The sequence below is a fragment of the Lagenorhynchus albirostris genome, chromosome 4, assembly GCF_949774975.1.
Source record: "Lagenorhynchus albirostris chromosome 4, mLagAlb1.1, whole genome shotgun sequence".
Taxonomy (NCBI): domain Eukaryota; kingdom Metazoa; phylum Chordata; class Mammalia; order Artiodactyla; family Delphinidae; genus Lagenorhynchus; species Lagenorhynchus albirostris.
The window spans coordinates 85,328,881-85,346,073 of NC_083098.1; the positions used below are offsets into that span (position 1 = coordinate 85,328,881).

Consider the following 17,193-nt stretch of genomic DNA (forward strand, 5'->3'; position numbering starts at 1 on the left):
GAAACCCAAGCCCATACCCTTTAGTAAACTCTCAAGTTCAAGGCCACCTAGTTAGTGGCCTACAACATCTTTCTTAAAGAAATTTTAGCGAACACTCATCATTTTCCCTACTGAGGTTACATACTCAGTTTCGTCCTTCACGCTCTCGGACAATTTTGTATTTTAGTTTTAAGGGCGAGCCACCTCAACTCAATTGAAAAGCACCTCGAATGTGTACTCCTGCTGTGTACACATCTTACAAGGTCTGCCTCAGCCCTCAGTTTTCTTCTGTGAAGTGTTATATAATCAGACCCAGAAGGGCTGCGTGAGGCCACTGCCTCCGTCTGCCTCTCCGCTGGGTGCCCTATCACTGGAGACCCACCCAACTCCACCCTAAGGGGCCTCCACCCATGGGGCCCCGCCCTGCCGGGGGGGAGGGCACTGGGAGGGACCAATTGGCTCAGGTCAGCTGACAGTTCCTGGAAATTCCAGTCTGAGCGGAGATGGCTGGAACCTTGCAAATAACCAGAAAGAAGTGGTGGTATTTCCCCCGGCTCCTGAGGATGCTCCATTAAACGTTTATTTCAGAGCCACAGAACCTCTGGATGTGGAACTGAGCTAATACTGCCCTCTTCCTTCAAAAGTAAACAAACAAAAAAGCATTTTGCACCAGTGCTATGTAAGAGAATTCAACCCCTCCCAGACGGAAACGCTCCTCCTCCTTGCTCCCCTCCCCCATTTGCCTTATCTTCTCGTCACTCACCGTGGAAGCCTAGAGGTCATCTTTTAAGCCTTCCTCCCCAACTTTTCTCTCCACACCTACCGCTGCCGCCAGGGGGCCAGGCCCTCAGTACCTCAAGACTGTGTTACTGGGGTCTCACCTCCACTAGTCCATCCCAGGATGGAGAATCCATCCTGACGCCCCTGCCACCTACACTTCTCAAAGCCCTCTTCTCAGCTGGTCTTTCCCAAGCTCCCAAACCTTCCTCCGACGGGACCCCCAGGGCTTGCAGAGTCAGTTCAAGCACCACGCTCAGCGTCCCCTCTCCTACCAGCTGCCCCAGCTCCACCAGGAACCCTCCACGCTGGTTGCCCTGTCCCCCCACCCCCGCCTCCCTACCCCGCCTTTGTTCATTTTCGGCCCTGACGCTGGGCAACCAGGGTGGAATGCCCGTCCCCTTCCGGCTTATCTAAATCCTCCTAATTCTTCAAAGACCAGCTCAAGGCCCTCGCCGCTTGGCGCAGCCAGCTGATCGCTCCCTGACCAATCTGAGGCCACCTCTTCTTACCTAGATAGGCTGCGCCTTTCTACTTTACAAATGGTCTGCCCAGGACCACCACCCGGACTGGCAGCACCTGAGGACAGGAGTGCTTTACATCCCCTTAGAGGGGCTCCCTCCCTGCTCCCCAGAGGAGATCGGGAACGTCCACTAAGTTTTTTGCCAGGCCCAAAGGAGTGAATATAAAAGCACTGAGCCGGTATGAGGAGTCCCACAGTCACTTCCCTTTCCCTTCGAATGCACTTGAAATCTCCCTTAAATAAAAACAAACCAACCAACCTCCCTTAAATAAGTAATAGGAGTAAGGGGACCTAACCTAAAGGAAACCTATTAAACCAAACTTCCTCAAAAAAAAGGTATGCTCCTAACCTTAACCTTGCCTGTTCCGGGTCCTCCAGAGACCTTATCAGCATCATCCTGATTTTTTTTTTTTACCCACCCACAGATCTTCTAAACAAGTCTAGTGTCAAGGTCTCTATTCTGTTTTAAAACCTAAGATAGGTTGGGGCTTCCCTGGTGGCGCAGTGGTTGAGAGTCTGCCTGCCGATGCAGGGGACACGGGTTCATGCCCCCGTCTGGGAAGATCCCACATGCCACGGAGCGGCTGGGCCCGTGAGCCATGGCCGCTGAGCCTGCGCGTCCGGAGCCTGTGCCCCGCAACGGGAGAGGCCACAGCAGTGAGAGGCCCGCGTACCGCAAAACGAACAAACAAACAAAAAAAACACCTAATATAAGGGAAAAAAAAAAATGACAGCAAGAGAGAAGAGAAAGAGGCGACTTCAAGGTGTGTGTGTGTGTGTGTGTGTGTAACGGGGAAAAAAAATGACAGCAAGAGAGAAGAGAAAGAGGCGACTTCAAGGTGTGTGTGTAACAAACACTCGGTTTGTTTTGTTTTAAGCCTCTTCTATTGACCAAGGAAAGCCAGGGGCTCAGTGATGTCACAGGTTTCCTACTGGCACTCTCTGGGTGCTGTTCTTTACATGGACTGTGTCATTTCATTCCTATGAGGTGGGGAGGTACTACCTTCCCATTTTACTGATAACACCGAAACAGAGAGGTAAATTAATCTGCCCAAGATGACACAGCTGGTAAAGTGGTAGAGCTGGGATTTGAACCCCAAGTAGTCAGACTTCAAGGCTGGTGGTGGACCTGGCACTCCACCCTGCTGTCTCCCTGGCAGGGGACAACACACATCAAGAGTGGGATGGAGAGTTCTGCAGACAGGTCTGTCATTAGGGGATCTGGAACCAGGGGCAGTGTATTTACAGCAGTGGTGACTGCAACTCCTTCCCGCTGGTCCCTGATGCCTCTCCTGTCTCAGCGCATGCCTGGACGCAACATCAAAAGACACACTCTGAAGGCCCCAAATTAGCCGATTATTAGGCAGTGCATCCATAAAACTGTTCAGAAAAAACTGGCAGCTTCACCCAAGTAAATACGGAAATCCTCATAATAACTGTACAAAGGTGGAAGGGTCAGGTCCTCGTCCCCATTTTAGAAATGAGGAAATGGAGGAACAGAGGTGAAAAGACTCGCCCAAATTCACAGAGCTGGCTGGAGCTGCAGCCAGAAGCCAAGTCTGTCCACTGCAGACTCGCGGCTCTTGCTGTTCTGCTCTACTCTGTGCTATGGGACTCACTCTCAAGGAGAATCATCTTATAGTTGGGGCACTCCCCTGGGGCCACGGGCGTGGGGGGGGGGTGTGCCACACTGGCCCATGGAAGGCAGTGCCATGGGGAGGTTCCAGCAGACAATTACGATTTCCAAGTGACTTTTCAGGTTAGATCACTCTGGACCTACTCCATTTTGTGGCATAACTGAGAAAAATGACTGCAATCTTAGATTAGCTCTAATGAGTAGGTGCTCAGTAAATACTTGTGAGATGAATACATGAATGGATGTCAAACTACCCTTCTTACATGCTAGGATAAAATGAAGGGCAAGGGCCTCAGAGTGACTGTACACAAGGGGTTCACACAAGGAAAATCTGCCCAGGGGCCAGTGCAGCGAGCCTTAAAATCATCTTCTAAAACCCGAAACGCAAAGTAAATGTGAAAACTTTACTCAGGAGGCTTGGGAGACAAAACACCCTTGTCTGGAGAACTAAGTGGAACAGGAACTTGAACTTCCTAATGTTAGCGGTTTGGAGGTGCAAAGCTTTGGAAGGTACCAGGGTGTAAAGTGCAAGAACAAACAGAAGAGTGGATTTCAGTGATTAGACTCGGAGAACAGTAGTTAGAATGAAGAGCATATGGGACAAAGGAGAAAAACCCCACACTGGATCACAGGTCGCTCTCCAGGGTAGAAGGCGCTGACCTCAGTGTCTGCTGGACCTCTTCTGTCTAGATTTGACCAAACTCCACTGATCTGGGTTGAGACTAGCTCCAGGCCATCTCTGGAGAGCCCCAGGCCTTCTAGAGATTGGCAACCATCTTAAGCATGTCCCAGGTTAAGCTGGGCTCCTTCAGGGTCCTCTTGGAAGGGGGCTGTCTCAGGAGGCACCCCCTTCCGGGAAGAGGGTAAGAGCTAGACCCAGGGTTACACGGAATGCACGGGCTGAAGGGCCACTTAGCTTACTACATTCAGTCTCCAGCTCCCCTTAATAATGAGATGGGGGAAGTGATAATGTATTCGGCCTGCCAACACAAAGGAATGAGTTTCCAATAGCTCTAGGAATCTGCTTTGCTAGAGAAAGAAACTTACTATTAAATACTCTGACCAATAGATACAAAATACACTGATAATTTTTTCTAATGTGCCATTTAACTATGGTGATATTCTAGAAAACACACAGAGCCAGTTAAAAGGATATACATAGAGACGTACATGTGTGTGTGTGTGTGTGTGTGTGTGTGTGTGTGTGTGTATATATGTATGCGTATATATGTATATACATACATATATTTGCTGTGGGAAAAAACAGTCCTAGTTCTGGTTCAAAACCTGTGTCTATAGCATTGTGTCTCTTATTACTACTAAATTTCAAGGAAGGAGAGTTGAGGAGGGGAAAGCAGGGCTACCTTCCTTAGACAATGCCCTCTCTTATCAGGGCAGACTGCTGTCTGGTTTCCTGTCTCGAGCTCTGGCATTACTGCTTCAGATGAGAAACGGGGTCTAAGAAAGGGACAGATCAGGCTTGAAAATGAGAATGCTAAAAGCCATCCTAATCCTTCCCTTCCAACTCACTCCATCATGAGTTTTGGCTGGAATACTACATATTAGCAAACCAGATATCAATTGTTTTATGTCTCTAGGATTTTTTTTTTAAAGCTATAACCAATGATAACTGAGGCACTTCAGAAAGAAACCCAATTTCCAGAAAAATGTAATTCCTGATACTTAAAGGATGAGGTTGCCTGTATTTATTTTTCTTAAACACAACTGGGTGTGAAAACAGAGTAAGAACCACTTAAGAAAGCTGTTCATTTTATAGCAGAAATGTTGATTTGGACAAATTAAGAAAGCAAGTATCTAAAAAGGGGGGGGATGGAGATAAATGATTTACATGGTTTAGAGATGAAACTATTGTGTTCACCTCCCTCACTTTTTTGGTAATTATAATAACTATCAGACTGGTACAATTTTTCCCAACTGTTTAGCTTACATTTAAAAGCTTGCAGAATTTTTCCTGACAGAACATATTAGATCCTAATCACCTCTATTAACCAACTCCCTCTCCCAACAAATAGGGAGGAAAGAATGATTTGGGGTAAGCCAAATAAAGACTCAGTCTACCAAATCTAGTTGAATTGTTCACAACTTTGGAACTAAACCAAAAAAACTTACTTCAATTTGTGTTACTTATGAATTTAGTTTAAAGGCCTCTTGTCCTACAAGCAGCTTAGTATTTCAAGTTTGCTTCCTCCAAAGAAGAAAGGAAAAATCTTATTGAAACTTTCCAAACTCCCATCTTTTTTCTTGGAAGGTTGTCAATATCCTACTATTTGACTCTAGTAGCTTTCTTAATAGCATATTGTGCATTTCTCTTTTATCTATCAAAGAAAAACGTGATGGGAAGAGATGTTAAAACCAAAGCATTATTATTATTATTATTATTATTATTACCGATTTGGGGAAGAATAGGTAGGGCCTGATGTGCTTCCTCAGCAACTCATTCCATTAATTCCATTAGAGAACACTGCAGATAATTCCTTTAGATTTTAGAGAAAATCCCCAAATAAGATATTTAAGGGGGAAACTTGTCAAAAGTTTTCTTTTCCAACCTTGTTTTTAAAACTTCATTTCTAGAGAACAGAAAAATAGTTTGTTAAAGTCGGTTTTAAATGGTTAACCCAGAAATTTGCTAACTCACAACTGACAGAATATACCAAAAAAAAGGGGGGGGGTGGATTATGAGAAAGTTGTTACTGTAAAACAATAAAAACAAGAGCATTCTCCTTCTGTCTTCAAAATATAAGGTTAAAAATTTCCAAACTATCATTAAATGAACTTATTCCAGTTCTCCTTTTTTTTGAGCTTTTTATTCTTAGAACAGTTTGGAAATCAGATGTAGCATACAGTCAAATCTTTGTCCTTAAAAAGAAATAATCCTGTAGTACTCTCAATACATCTTATGTTTTGCTTCAATAGAAGATTTCTCCCTTAAAACATAAGCAAGACTTCCAAGTCTGTCCAAGCTGCCAAGGCTGCTTGAGTTCTCCATCCCATGAAGCCTCCTGTGCCTTGAATGTCCTGTGTGAAATGCAAGGGTGAGCCACATCCTCAGATCATGCTAGATCTTCTTAAACTGTAAGGTGGTAACCCCATCCAAAATTGACAGCTTCAGGGCAAAATGCCTATCTCAAAACAAGAATGAAAAACAAACAAACAAAACAACCTCCTTTAGATTTCTAGCCAACATGCACACACATTTCTTAAAATCACAAGCTGGCAATGATAAACTAAAAAAGGTAAAAGCATTTATTCACCCATACAAACACATGGGAGCAAAGGGTGTATGTGAAAAGGTTAACTGACTTCTCATTATGACATAACACAGGCGTCTTAGGCAATCGTAAGTGTGTAGAGACATGATAACTCCCTGGGTGGGGATAGGGAGTTTAGGGGCAGGGACCATGGCCTGGTCTGGGCTACTGATCTACCAGAAAACAGCCTGAAACAGGAAAGAGCACACATATGCCACTTGGAATGTATGACGCAAACCCCAGCCTTGAAACAAAGAACAGGAAACAGCTCTGCTGGCTGTGCTGGAGAGAAAGCACAGAGAAACATTTAGCCGGCCCTCCCTGACCCTATATTCATGAGCAGCTGGAGTTTTTTAAGACAACAACAGGGGGGTGGAGGTGTTTGTTCTATGGGTGTGAATAATAACACCAGCTTTATACAGGGGACCTGCCCTATTTACAAATAGGAGCTTACACATACAGTAAACACCGTAAGTGAACACGTGATTTTATCATATTCAAGCAGCAGAAACCTTCCTAATTAACACCAGCCTCCCTACCAATTTCTTTTGTCTCTTTCTCCCCCATCCTAATGGATGGTCTCTAGTCACGATCAAATTCTGGGTTAAGGTAATAGGGTAATGATCACTGTTCAGCCTCAGAGCATCAAGAGGAAAATGAGACAGCACAGCTGCTGAGAATTCAGTTGACACTGGGGTCATCCCGCATAACCGAAGTGGGACCAACTGTAAGTGTCCCTGAGCCACAGAACTAAATTCTAAGATGAAGAGTGTGGGACATCTAGAGTCACCCCAAATTTTCACTGTCTTTTTCAACTGCATAGTTACAAAGATACTTCCACACAGCTGCACATCTGTTCTACATGTACACACATTTACAAAAATCCACCTTTTGAGAATCTGATTCTGTTCCTGATATTTCATTTAATCCAAAATTGTTATACAATCTGCAGAATAGAGTATCAATTTGTATAAGATATCCTAAAATGTCTATTTTTCCTTTAGGTATTTTTAAGGTAGCAAAATCCACTCACTAGTCCTTTTCTGATTTTTTTCTTTATTTTGTTAGCCAGTACTGTTTAACTCAGGTTTCTATTAGCAGAGATTTAAGAATCTGTGTGCAGACATAACTACAGGTAAAAAAAAAAAAAAAAGAAAAAAAGAAGAAAAAAAAGGCATCACTGTGTCCATAGCAACCAGAAGATTGGGTTTTAATTTAGAAACTTTGCAGTGAAAAAAACAATAGCTCTCTCCAAAGCTATGTTGTCATGTTTTACCTCTGACAAGGTTCTGTGGTCTAAGCAGTTACTTTTGTTGTTCTCACGTTAGGATTTTCATACTTGCATTCCTCATGCAAACAGAATGCTCCTTACAGCCTATCTTCACTGACCTCACCCACAGTACATTAGGCTGCTTTCTTCTAACAGTTTTGCAGCAAACCCCACTGACTGTAGAAACTGAGATATCAGTTTCTCTAGGGAGCTAAATGAAATTAATCAAACATCCCATTTCAGGTTCTGTTACCAGAATAAGGGCAACTCCCATAATCCATGTTTCAAGTCAGAAGAAACTCATCCACTCTTTTAAAGATACTACTAACTCTTTTAAAGATACTAACTCACAAAATTTTGAAGATGTTAGTGTTATTAAATTGTTTTTTCCCTAGAAGCAAGTCTTCTCTTGGGCTAGACAGATTATCATCCAGATGGATTTCTCTCTTAAAAATGCTCCTCAAATTCATACATAAAGCACTCAGCAAAGGACAGCACAAAATTGTTCTGTGGAATAACCTATAGTGAACAACTGCCCTATTCCCCACTTGATTTTGCTTAATAATTACAGATACTAAATCTAAATGAACTCAGAATACTACTTCATACTTTTCTCCATATACTAGATTCTTGTGAGAATATAAATACATTTAAGTGTCTTGGATGACATTAATGGAAAAATACATTCTGAGTAAAAAAAAAATTCAGTGTAAAATGTTTATTTTAGTGAAATACAAGAAGGTGAGCAATTACCAATTTCCGTTTAACCTGACTTTAAAAATAGTCCCATTCACACGTTCTTCATCTAGTATTATTGTATATTGCTGTAAAATTTAAAGCAGCGTAGAGTGTTCTCTCTTTTATCTGCCAAAGAAGTAGCTATGACAATTCCAGGTATTGTCTGCCATCTCCAAAAAAGCCACTCGGAAAGGTAGGTCCCAAGGGTGCGGGTCCAGGGATCCGTCCCTCAGTCCCCACCCGGCTCGGGTCCCTAACACTGCGTGCAGTTGCCTAAGGCGTTCTCCGCCTCCAGCCACGCTGCAATCCTTGCTCCAGACACTGCGGCAGGTTCTCCTTGCACCGGAGGAGGACTCTCCAAACCCGGCCAGCTCTTTCTCCTGCCCTCGGGAATCCAGACGCCCTGGCAGCTCCTGGGCTCCAGCACCGAGACTGGGATGTTTGCCTTCACTCCCAATCGCCCCAAGTTTCTTCCCAGAAGGCCCGCGAAGCTGCTCCAAGTTTGCTCCGCCGGCGGGTGAGCGACAGCACGCCCCGTCCGAGGAGGGGGGCTGCTGGGGGCGCAGGCGGAGGGCGGGGAGGGGGAGGGGGAGAGCGCGGGGGGTGGGGGAACAGGAGGGGGAGGAGCGGGAGCGCGCGGCCTCTGCGCTACCTTTCTCCAAACAACGTTGCCACACGCGGAGGGAACTGAGATTTCTGGAGCTTTGGAGGGAATCGCGGGCGGGCGGGCGGGCGGCTGTCGGGGGACCACACAGGTGAGCCCCCGCCCGCGCCCTAACTGGGGCCGCGGCAGGCGCCGCCAGCCTCGCTCCCCGCACCCGCCGATCCGCACGGTGGCTCTCCCCAATCCCACACTTTCCACCGCTGAACCCGGGGGCCCCCTCCTCCTCGCCTCCTCCTCCACCCCAACCCCCGGCTGCCTGGAGCTGTTGCACTTTCCCAAGCCCAGGAGCGCCCCAACCTCCGCGCTGCACCCCCAACCCATTCACTGCGCGCCCCCCCTTGGGGGGAAAAAAAAGGAAACCGGACGAGCCGGAAAGGGGGGCAGCGGGAGTCGGGGCGAGAAGGAAAGGTGAGGGAGAGGGGACTTACTTTTCGAGGCGCGGTGCTGAGCGCTGCAGGCGAGAAATAAAGGCCCGGATCCGGGCTGCCTGGAAACCCGCGGATGCAGTGGTGTCAGCGCTCCAGTCCCGGCGGCGTTGGCGGTGGCGGCCGCAGGGGACGGGGACTGGCGCGCGTGCGGCGGGCGCGGCTCGGCTCGGTTCGGCGGGCGCTCGCGCTGCGCTCCAGCTCGGGCCCCGGCTCCGCGCGGCTCCGCTCCTGGCTCCCCTCTGGCTCCTGGCACCAACTCCGGGCAGTCACATGACGCCGGCGCCGCTCGCTCTGCGAGCCTCCCAGGGCTGGCGGGGTAAGTAGAGGCTGGGACCCGGGGTGGGAGGGTCAGGGAGGGGAGAGGGAGCCGCCGCGGCCGCCCGGGCTGGGCGGGTCCCCACCCACTTGGGTGGAGGCAGCCGCCGGAGGGGTCGGCCGAGTCACTAGCGCAAACACGCACCCCGCCCTGCGCCCTTCCCCCGCCACCCTCGCCTCCCGCGCCGCCTCCGCCCCGCCCCGCCCAGTCACCCGGGGACGGCCTGACAGACACTCATTATTCCCCGGAGCCGGGCGCCGCCCCGCCTGCCCAACCTGTCCCGCGAAGCGCGGTGCAGCCGTGGGGCTGGGCGTGCGCGGCCTCCGCCCTCCGCCCGGCCCCGCGCCCCCGCCCTGGAGCCCCCGCCCCGAAGTCCCCTCCCTGTAGCCCTCCGCCCGGGAGCCCGCGGCCCCGCCCGGCCCGGACCCGCCGCCGCGCCGCCGCCCGAGCCCGGGGGGAAGGAAGGGCGGCGCTGGCCGCTCCGGGCGTCACAGCGCTGCAGCCCGCTGCGCCGCTTCCAAAACACACAGCCGGGCTCGCGGGCGAGCCGAGGCGGGGGACCCGGGACGGTCGGGGCCATCAATCAGCCGACTCCGGCGGGAAGGGCGGCCCCGGGGCGTGGCGGGAAGGGCTGGGCCCCGCGCCCAGCGCGGCCCCTCCTGGGCCCAGCGCAGACAACTCTCTTAAAGAAAAAGCAGAAAAAGGCACCGCTGGTGAAGCAGCGGGTGGACGGGGGCGGATTCGGGAGAGAAAGAGCGGCGAGGAAAGGGAGGGCAGTTAGGGTGACTTAAACCCTAAAATGGTCCGGAGTTTCCAAGGTCGTTAGCCATCCTCTGGCGCGCTTTCTTTGTGCCCGGGGGCGCCGGGGCCCCCTTGTCGCCCGCTACACGGGGGTGCGGCCCGGCAGGGTGGTGCCCCCAACTCCCGGGACTTTTCTTTGAAGGCCGGGAGACCCTCGAACAAACTTCTCACGGCCGGGCCTGCCGCTGGAGCGTAACGGCGACGGGCGCAGCGGCATTTGCTCAGCCAGGCCTGTCGGAAAACTTGGCAAAGTTCGGTCCAGATCCTCCCGCCCAGAGGGAGAACTCGGGTCGAGCTGAGGGCTCGGAGCGGCGACCTTTCCTTTCGTGTCGCCTCCCTGGGACCGAGCGCGAGCGTCCTCGGGGGAGTTCACAGGAGCCGGGAGGCGGAAACTCGCTTTCTGTCCCAGCCAGGCCCCTGGAAGGACTTTGGAGAGCTTGGTACCCAAGTTTAAATGCTTTTCGAGTTTCTTTTTCAGCAGTACTAATGTAATAAAGAATGCAATAAAGAGAACAAAGGACAAATTGGTTCAATTGTTTTAGTCTTGTGCACTGTTTTAAAATGCCCCAGCTGCAGTCTATGGCTTGTTATTGCTTCAAGATGTTTTAAAGTCCCTTTAAGTTCACTATTCTCTCTTTGATGCTTCATCCAGGCATGGTACTACTTAAAACGTAGAGATAGAGTATATTCGGAGCCCCGGCATGTAACTACACAGTATTATAAAATTAGTACCGGGAAACCTCAAATAGTGAAATTGCTTGTTGTAAAAAAAAATGCGTATACATAAAAGACCACGTGGAAAACACCCAGAATGGACACCGGTTTATGTGCCATCATACTGTCCCATAAGATTAATCTTTAAAATGTCAAGGGATGAAGTTGTTTGTTTGTTTGTTTGTTTTAGTGAATAAAGACAAATACAAGGGAAAAAGTTGGATTCGGGTCAATTACTAATTGCAACCCATTGATCACTGACACCGTTAAATGTCTGTTTAGACGACTTAGCTGAGAAAAAACGACAACATATTAGTGATGACTGGTGAAATTGTTTTGCATTTCTGTGCCTCGCTCATAGTGGGGTCTCAAAAACTACAGGCTTCACTCAGGGGACACAGAGTAATGAAAACCTGAAGAGAAGATTGAAGTAGGTCTATCTGATAGGGAGGGGCTTTGATATGAAAGATGCGGGAGGGAGGAGAGAAGTCATAAAAAAGATTAATTAATGAACACAACTGTGTTCAGTGCCCTGTGGGAGACAGCTCAACATAACTTGTCCAAAAATGAATCCATCCAGTGAAGGACACCACCATCCCTCCAGGTGCCCCAACCAGAACTGCCTGAAGTCATCCTTAACTCCTCCCCCCTCCCTCGGTGGTCACAGTCCTGTGGTTCACTGAATCCCTGACCTCCTCAATCAACACCCACTCCTTGGCCACCACCCTGGCCCAGCCTATTGCCACAGTGTCTTGTTGGTCATCCTGTTTGCAGCGTGGCTGAAGTGTGGGTAAGGGATTGGAGCAAAGGATTAAGAATGCCTTTTTCTAAAATGCAAACCTAAACGTGTCAAACCCTTCAATGGCTTCTCTCTGGACAAAGTCCAAGAGTTTAGCCCCAATGTTGACCTGACCTTCACCTGTCATAAACTCATCTCTACCTGGGCTCCCCTCCCACTCTTTTCTCCAGCAACAATGAGCTTCTTTCCTTTGCTTTCCTCCAACTCTCTGTCTCCACCTCTGGCCCTTTGCACACGCTCATTTTTCTAGATGGACTAGCCTCCTTGGCTTTCTCCCCAACTCCTGACCTCCACTCTCATTTCCCTAAATTCTATTCATCCTTTAAATGACATCTTCAATGAAATTTATCTTTTCTTACTACCATCCCTCACCCCACCTTTGGATGAGTGGAGGTGCTCCTTCTTGGTACCCTGATAGCACCCAGGCTTCACCTCTTTTTATTCTTTCTTGTAATTGACTCTTTACCTCTCTATGTCACTGAAATAGAAACTCTGTGAAGGCACGGACCTTGTCTTTTTAGCAAAATTGTATCCTTATGGCTCAGATGTTCAATGAATGTTTGTAAAATGAGTAAGTGTGAACTATGAATTGAGAAGAAGTCATTCAGACCAAAAAGATAAGAGGGGGCTTCAGGGTGGCAAGTGGCCATGAACTGTACCTTTGAAATAGTGAGGGAGAGGGAAGAAGGAGTTCCCCTCACTGTTTTTAAGGAGATGGTACAAAGTGGTGTCTAGGTCTTCTTTTTATTCCTAATACTAGTACAGTGCCTGGCACAAGCTTTGGTACTGGATAAATCCATATATCCTGGGTAAATGAAATATCTCAAGCTTGGTCCTTCCAGTAGCTGCTTCACTGCTGCTCTTTGAGGATAGCAGGCTAGTCTGGTTTAGGTTTGGGGCAGCATGTGCTCAGGGAAGGGTACCCCTCCCTGGAGCCAGCATCATTCCTCCCAACCAATCATTGCAATCGTTTTTGCTGGTGAGTGGAGAGAACCATATCTATGTGACCTGGTTCTGGCCAGTGGGACCTGTAGGGAAGTGTGCTGGGGCTTATGGAAAATGTTTCTTCTGATGAATGGAAACTCTTGTAAGGATAAACCCCCAGACCTGCTTTGGAAGTTATGTGAGGGTGTGATGCTTGAAGCTATGGCAGCCATCTTGTAGTCATGAGGGGAAAGCAAGATTTCAGATTTCCATACAGATAGTTCTTTTTTTCAACATTAGTTTTCAGATCGAATATTACATCTTTAGGAATGACCACACAATCTAAAATATCCCTCCCTTCCTCATTCAATGTCTAGTTCTCCTTGCTTTTTTTTTTTTTAACCTTTTCTCCCCATTATAACCTGGGCTCCATGAGAGCAAGGACACTGTCTTCTTCACTCCTTTTTGAATTATGGCTTTTTCCGGGTATATGCCCAGGAGTGGGATTGCTGGCTCATATGATAGTTCCATTTTTAGTTTTCGAAGGAACCTCCATACTGTTCTCCATAGTGGCTCCACCAATTTACATTCCCACCAATAGTGTAGGAGGGTTTCCTTTTCTCTGCACCCTCTTGTCTTCTTCAATGCTGTTTCCCAAACTCCTGGAACAGTGTCTGGCAAATATAAGTTGTTCCAAAAATATTTGTTGATTAACAGATGACAACTAAACAATAATACTATGTTGAGATTGATTCAGAGCCTAGTGGATACAAGCCACTATAAACCTCCACTTTCTCTTTCAGGGCTTATATCACAGTTAATTCCGTTTCAGGCAATCTCCTTCTGATACACAGACACATATTCTTGAGATTCTTTCTCCCTCCTCCACTCTCTTTCAGAGTTTTTCCATTCTTTCCCCAGGAAAGTTTCTCCTCCTTGTGTGATGATGGACTGAGTTATGAAGGCAGAAAATTTTCACGTGCTTGTGAAATTATGATCAACACAGACACATCTACCCTAAAGGAAAATGTATGTTTTTTTTCTCCTTTCTTTTTCTTCCAGCTTTATTGAGATGTTATTGATCTATAACATATGTAATTTTAAGGTGTACAATATGATGATTAGATACACATATATACTGCAAAATGATAACCACAATAAAGTTAGTTAACACCTCCATCCCCTCACGTAATTACTTTTTTTTTTTCTGGTGGTAATAAAATTTAAGATCTACTCTTAACAACTTCTTTCAAGTATAGAATACAATTTGTTTATTATATACATGATGCTGTACATTAGATTCCCAGACCTTATTCATCTTCTAGCTGGAAGTTTGTATCCTTTGACCAGCTTCTCCCCATTTCCCTCACCTCCCAGTTTCAGGCCACCACCATTCTACTGTTTCTATGAATTTGGCTTTTTCAGATTTCACATGTAAGTGAGACCATACAGTATTTGTCTTTCTCTGTCTGACATTTCACTTAGGATAATGCCCTTGAAGTCCATCCATGTTGTTGCAAAAGGCAGGATTTCCTTCTTTTTTAATGGCTGAGTGATAGTCCAGTGTGTGCGTGTGTGTGAGTGTGTGTGTATCACATTTTCTTTACCCATTCATCTGTTGATGGACACTTGGGTTGTTTCCATACCTTGCCTATTATAAATAATGCAGCAATGAACATGGGAGTACAAATACCTCTTTGAGATAGTGATTTCATTTCCTTTGGATATGTACCCAGAAATGAGATTGCTGTATAATACAGTCGTTCTATCTTTAGTTTTCTGAGGAACCTCCACACTGATTTCCATAGTGGCTGTATCAATTTATATTCTCAAGAAGAGTACACAAGGGTTCCCTTTTCTCTAATCCTCACCAACACTTGTTATTCTTGTGTTTTTGAGGATAGCCATTCTAACAGGTGTGAGGTGGTATCTCACTGTGATTTTGATTTGCAGTTCCCTGATGATTAGTGATGTCAAGCACCTTTTCATGCACTTGTTGGCCATTTGTATGTCCTCTTTGGAAAAAATGTTTATTTGAGTACTTTGCCCATTTTTAAAACTATTTTTTGTTTGTTTTTGTTTTTTACTGTCGAGTTATATGAGTTCCTTATTCAATTTGGATATTAATCCCTTATCAAATAGATGATTTGCAAATATTTTCTCCCCTTCCATAGGTTGCTTTTCATTTTGTTGATGGTTTCCTTTGCTGTGCGGAAGCCTTTTAGTTTGATCTAATCCCACTTGTTAATTTTTTCTTTTGTTCTTTGTGCTTTTGGTGTCATAGCCAAAAAATTGTTGCCAAGACCAACGTCAAGGAGATTTTTCCTTATGTTTTCTTCTAGTAGTTTTATGTTTTTATGTCTTACATTTAAGTCTTTAATACATTCAGAGTTAACTTTTGTGTGTATTGTAAGATAGGGGTCCAGTCTATTCTTTTGCATGTGAATATCCAGTTTTCCTAATACCATTTTTATTAAAGAGACTGTCATTTTCCCACTGAGTATTCTTGACTCCTTTATCAAATATCACTGTCTATCTACATGTGGATTTATTTCTGGGCTCTCAATTCTGTTCCATTGTTCTATGTGTCTGTTTCTATGCTGGTAGCATACTGTTTTGATTATTATAGCTTTGTAACGTAGTTTTGAAATCAGGAATTGTGATGCCTCCAACTTTACTCTTTCTCAGAATTGCAAAGCCACATGTTTTGAAGTAAAATTAGAAATGCTAGACTAAGGGTCACCCATCTCAAAAGCATTACAAAGGGTGCAGAGATTCTCTTTAGCATCTCTACAAGTTTTCACTAATATTATCCATCCATCCATCCAACCAACCATCCAATTTAGGATTGCCAGGAAATACTGAGGTTGAGTTAGGTGACCATGACTTTTAATAAAGATCAAAATGGTATGTGTCCTGCACACCCAACCCAGGAACTCTCATTATTTCTAATGCAGGTGGACAATTGAAATTGTCCTGGATTATGTTTGAGAGAACAATGCAATTGAAGGACAGTAGTACAAAAATAGTTGAAATGTTGGATATTGGAATCTGAGCTGGAGAGCTAAAACAGATGGACACTGTAGAGACCTGGGCAAAGGATCAGTGACCTGGACATTTCAAGTAGGTCGGAGAATGGGTGTGTTGGGAATAATGTAATGAATGACCTGGAAGGTTAGAAGGTGAGTTCCCAGAGAGTGGGGATATATGAGTTTAACATTTAAAGGAGATGCATGCTATCCCCAGGGGTAGCATGGTTCAGGGTGTGCCTGTGGGAGTGGGAGAAGAGATGGGTGGAGAATATCCCTGAAAATGAGGAGACAAAGGAACAGAACGAATGGGGTATTAAATGTGGTTCCATGTGGATGCTGAAATTACTCATAATTTTGTCCAGATTGGGGAATCAAGAGTAAGACCTAGGTCCTCAGGCCACATCTTGATTTCCCAAGAGACTGGTGAATGATAGCAACCAGGAGAGAATGATTAGATATATCCTCCTTTTTGTATAGTGAAATCTGCTTTCCTTGAATCATGATTATTCAAGTTAAAAATAATCACTTGTATTTGGTTGTTTTTATTGGTTATTGTACTAGTAAAATATATCAATAGTTTTATTTTCTACTTTTTATTGCAAATATACTATTTCTCCTTCACTGAGTGTTCAGATTGGCTTTGGGGGACTTATCAGGGATCTTAAACATTACTTATAACATTTATTTCAAAGGGAAATGAATTGTAATTCCCAAATCAATGACCTACACACATAAAAATGGAGAATGTAACTTATTTCTAAGTTGTAACTTATTTCTAAGAGAATGGGAGACCCACAAAGTAAGATAAAGTACTTCCCATCTTTCAGCTTGTTTTGGAATGAGCCTTACTCGTTATGTTTCCAAACCTCTCCTCTATATTATGGAAAATGTATTGGCATTTAGATCCTGGATTTGGGTTAGTTTGGTAAGTACTGGTTGAATATTTGCTATAGGTCTGGGGTGGGTGTAGGAGTGCAAGAAATATGTATATGATCCCTGTGTTCAAGAGATTTGAAAGAATATATATATTTGCTTAATTAATTATTACACAATGCAGAATATAATGAGCCAAATTTAGAAAAGAACCCTTATATGGGTGTTAAAAGGATAAAAAGGTAAACTGGTTCATTCGAAAACTACGAGTATTCTTGTGCAGTTTGGGCCTTGTCTTCAAGGAGCTTATAGGTTTGCAAAAGAAATCACGTTGGTTAGGAAAATCCCCAAAATCTTCATGGAGGAGGTGATAAACAGTGACAGAACTTCACTGCTGGAGGGAGAGGGGGCTCCACACTGCATTTTGGAGTCTGGAGAGGCGCCCAGGGA

At 45.8% G+C, this 17,193-nt stretch overlaps 2 protein-coding genes across 4 annotated transcripts in view; one reads left to right on the top strand and one right to left on the bottom strand.

Annotated features, from left to right (window-relative positions):
* Positions 1-9,412, bottom strand: part of KLF3 (KLF transcription factor 3) — a 36,522-nt gene extending 27,110 nt beyond the window's left edge. Inside the window, exon 1 of one of the 3 annotated variants that reach the window (XM_060148356.1) lies at positions 9,285-9,412. The gene's annotated coding sequence lies outside the window, so the exon portion shown is untranslated. Of the gene's footprint in view, positions 1-124; positions 140-9,284 lie in introns of those variants that run through there. The other 2 variants (XM_060148357.1, XM_060148358.1) reach the window with 2 other exon arrangements.
* On the top strand, positions 9,358-10,381 carry LOC132519099 (basic proline-rich protein-like). The gene is made up of 2 exons (XM_060147048.1): positions 9,358-9,549; positions 9,704-10,381. The coding sequence occupies exons 1-2, from the start codon at positions 9,358-9,360 to the stop codon at positions 10,379-10,381; spliced, it is 870 nt and encodes a 289-aa protein (XP_060003031.1).
* The last annotated feature ends 6,812 nt before the right edge of the window (positions 10,382-17,193 follow it).

Coding starts and splice junctions, on each gene's coding strand:
- LOC132519099 (XM_060147048.1), top strand. CDS start 9,358: ATGCAGTGGTGTCAGCGCTCCAGTCCCGGCGGCGTTGGCGGTGGCGGC. Junction 9,550..9,703: donor CCTGGCACCAACTCCGGGCA/GTCACATGACGC, acceptor GGGTGGAGGCAG/CCGCCGGAGGGGTCGGCCGA.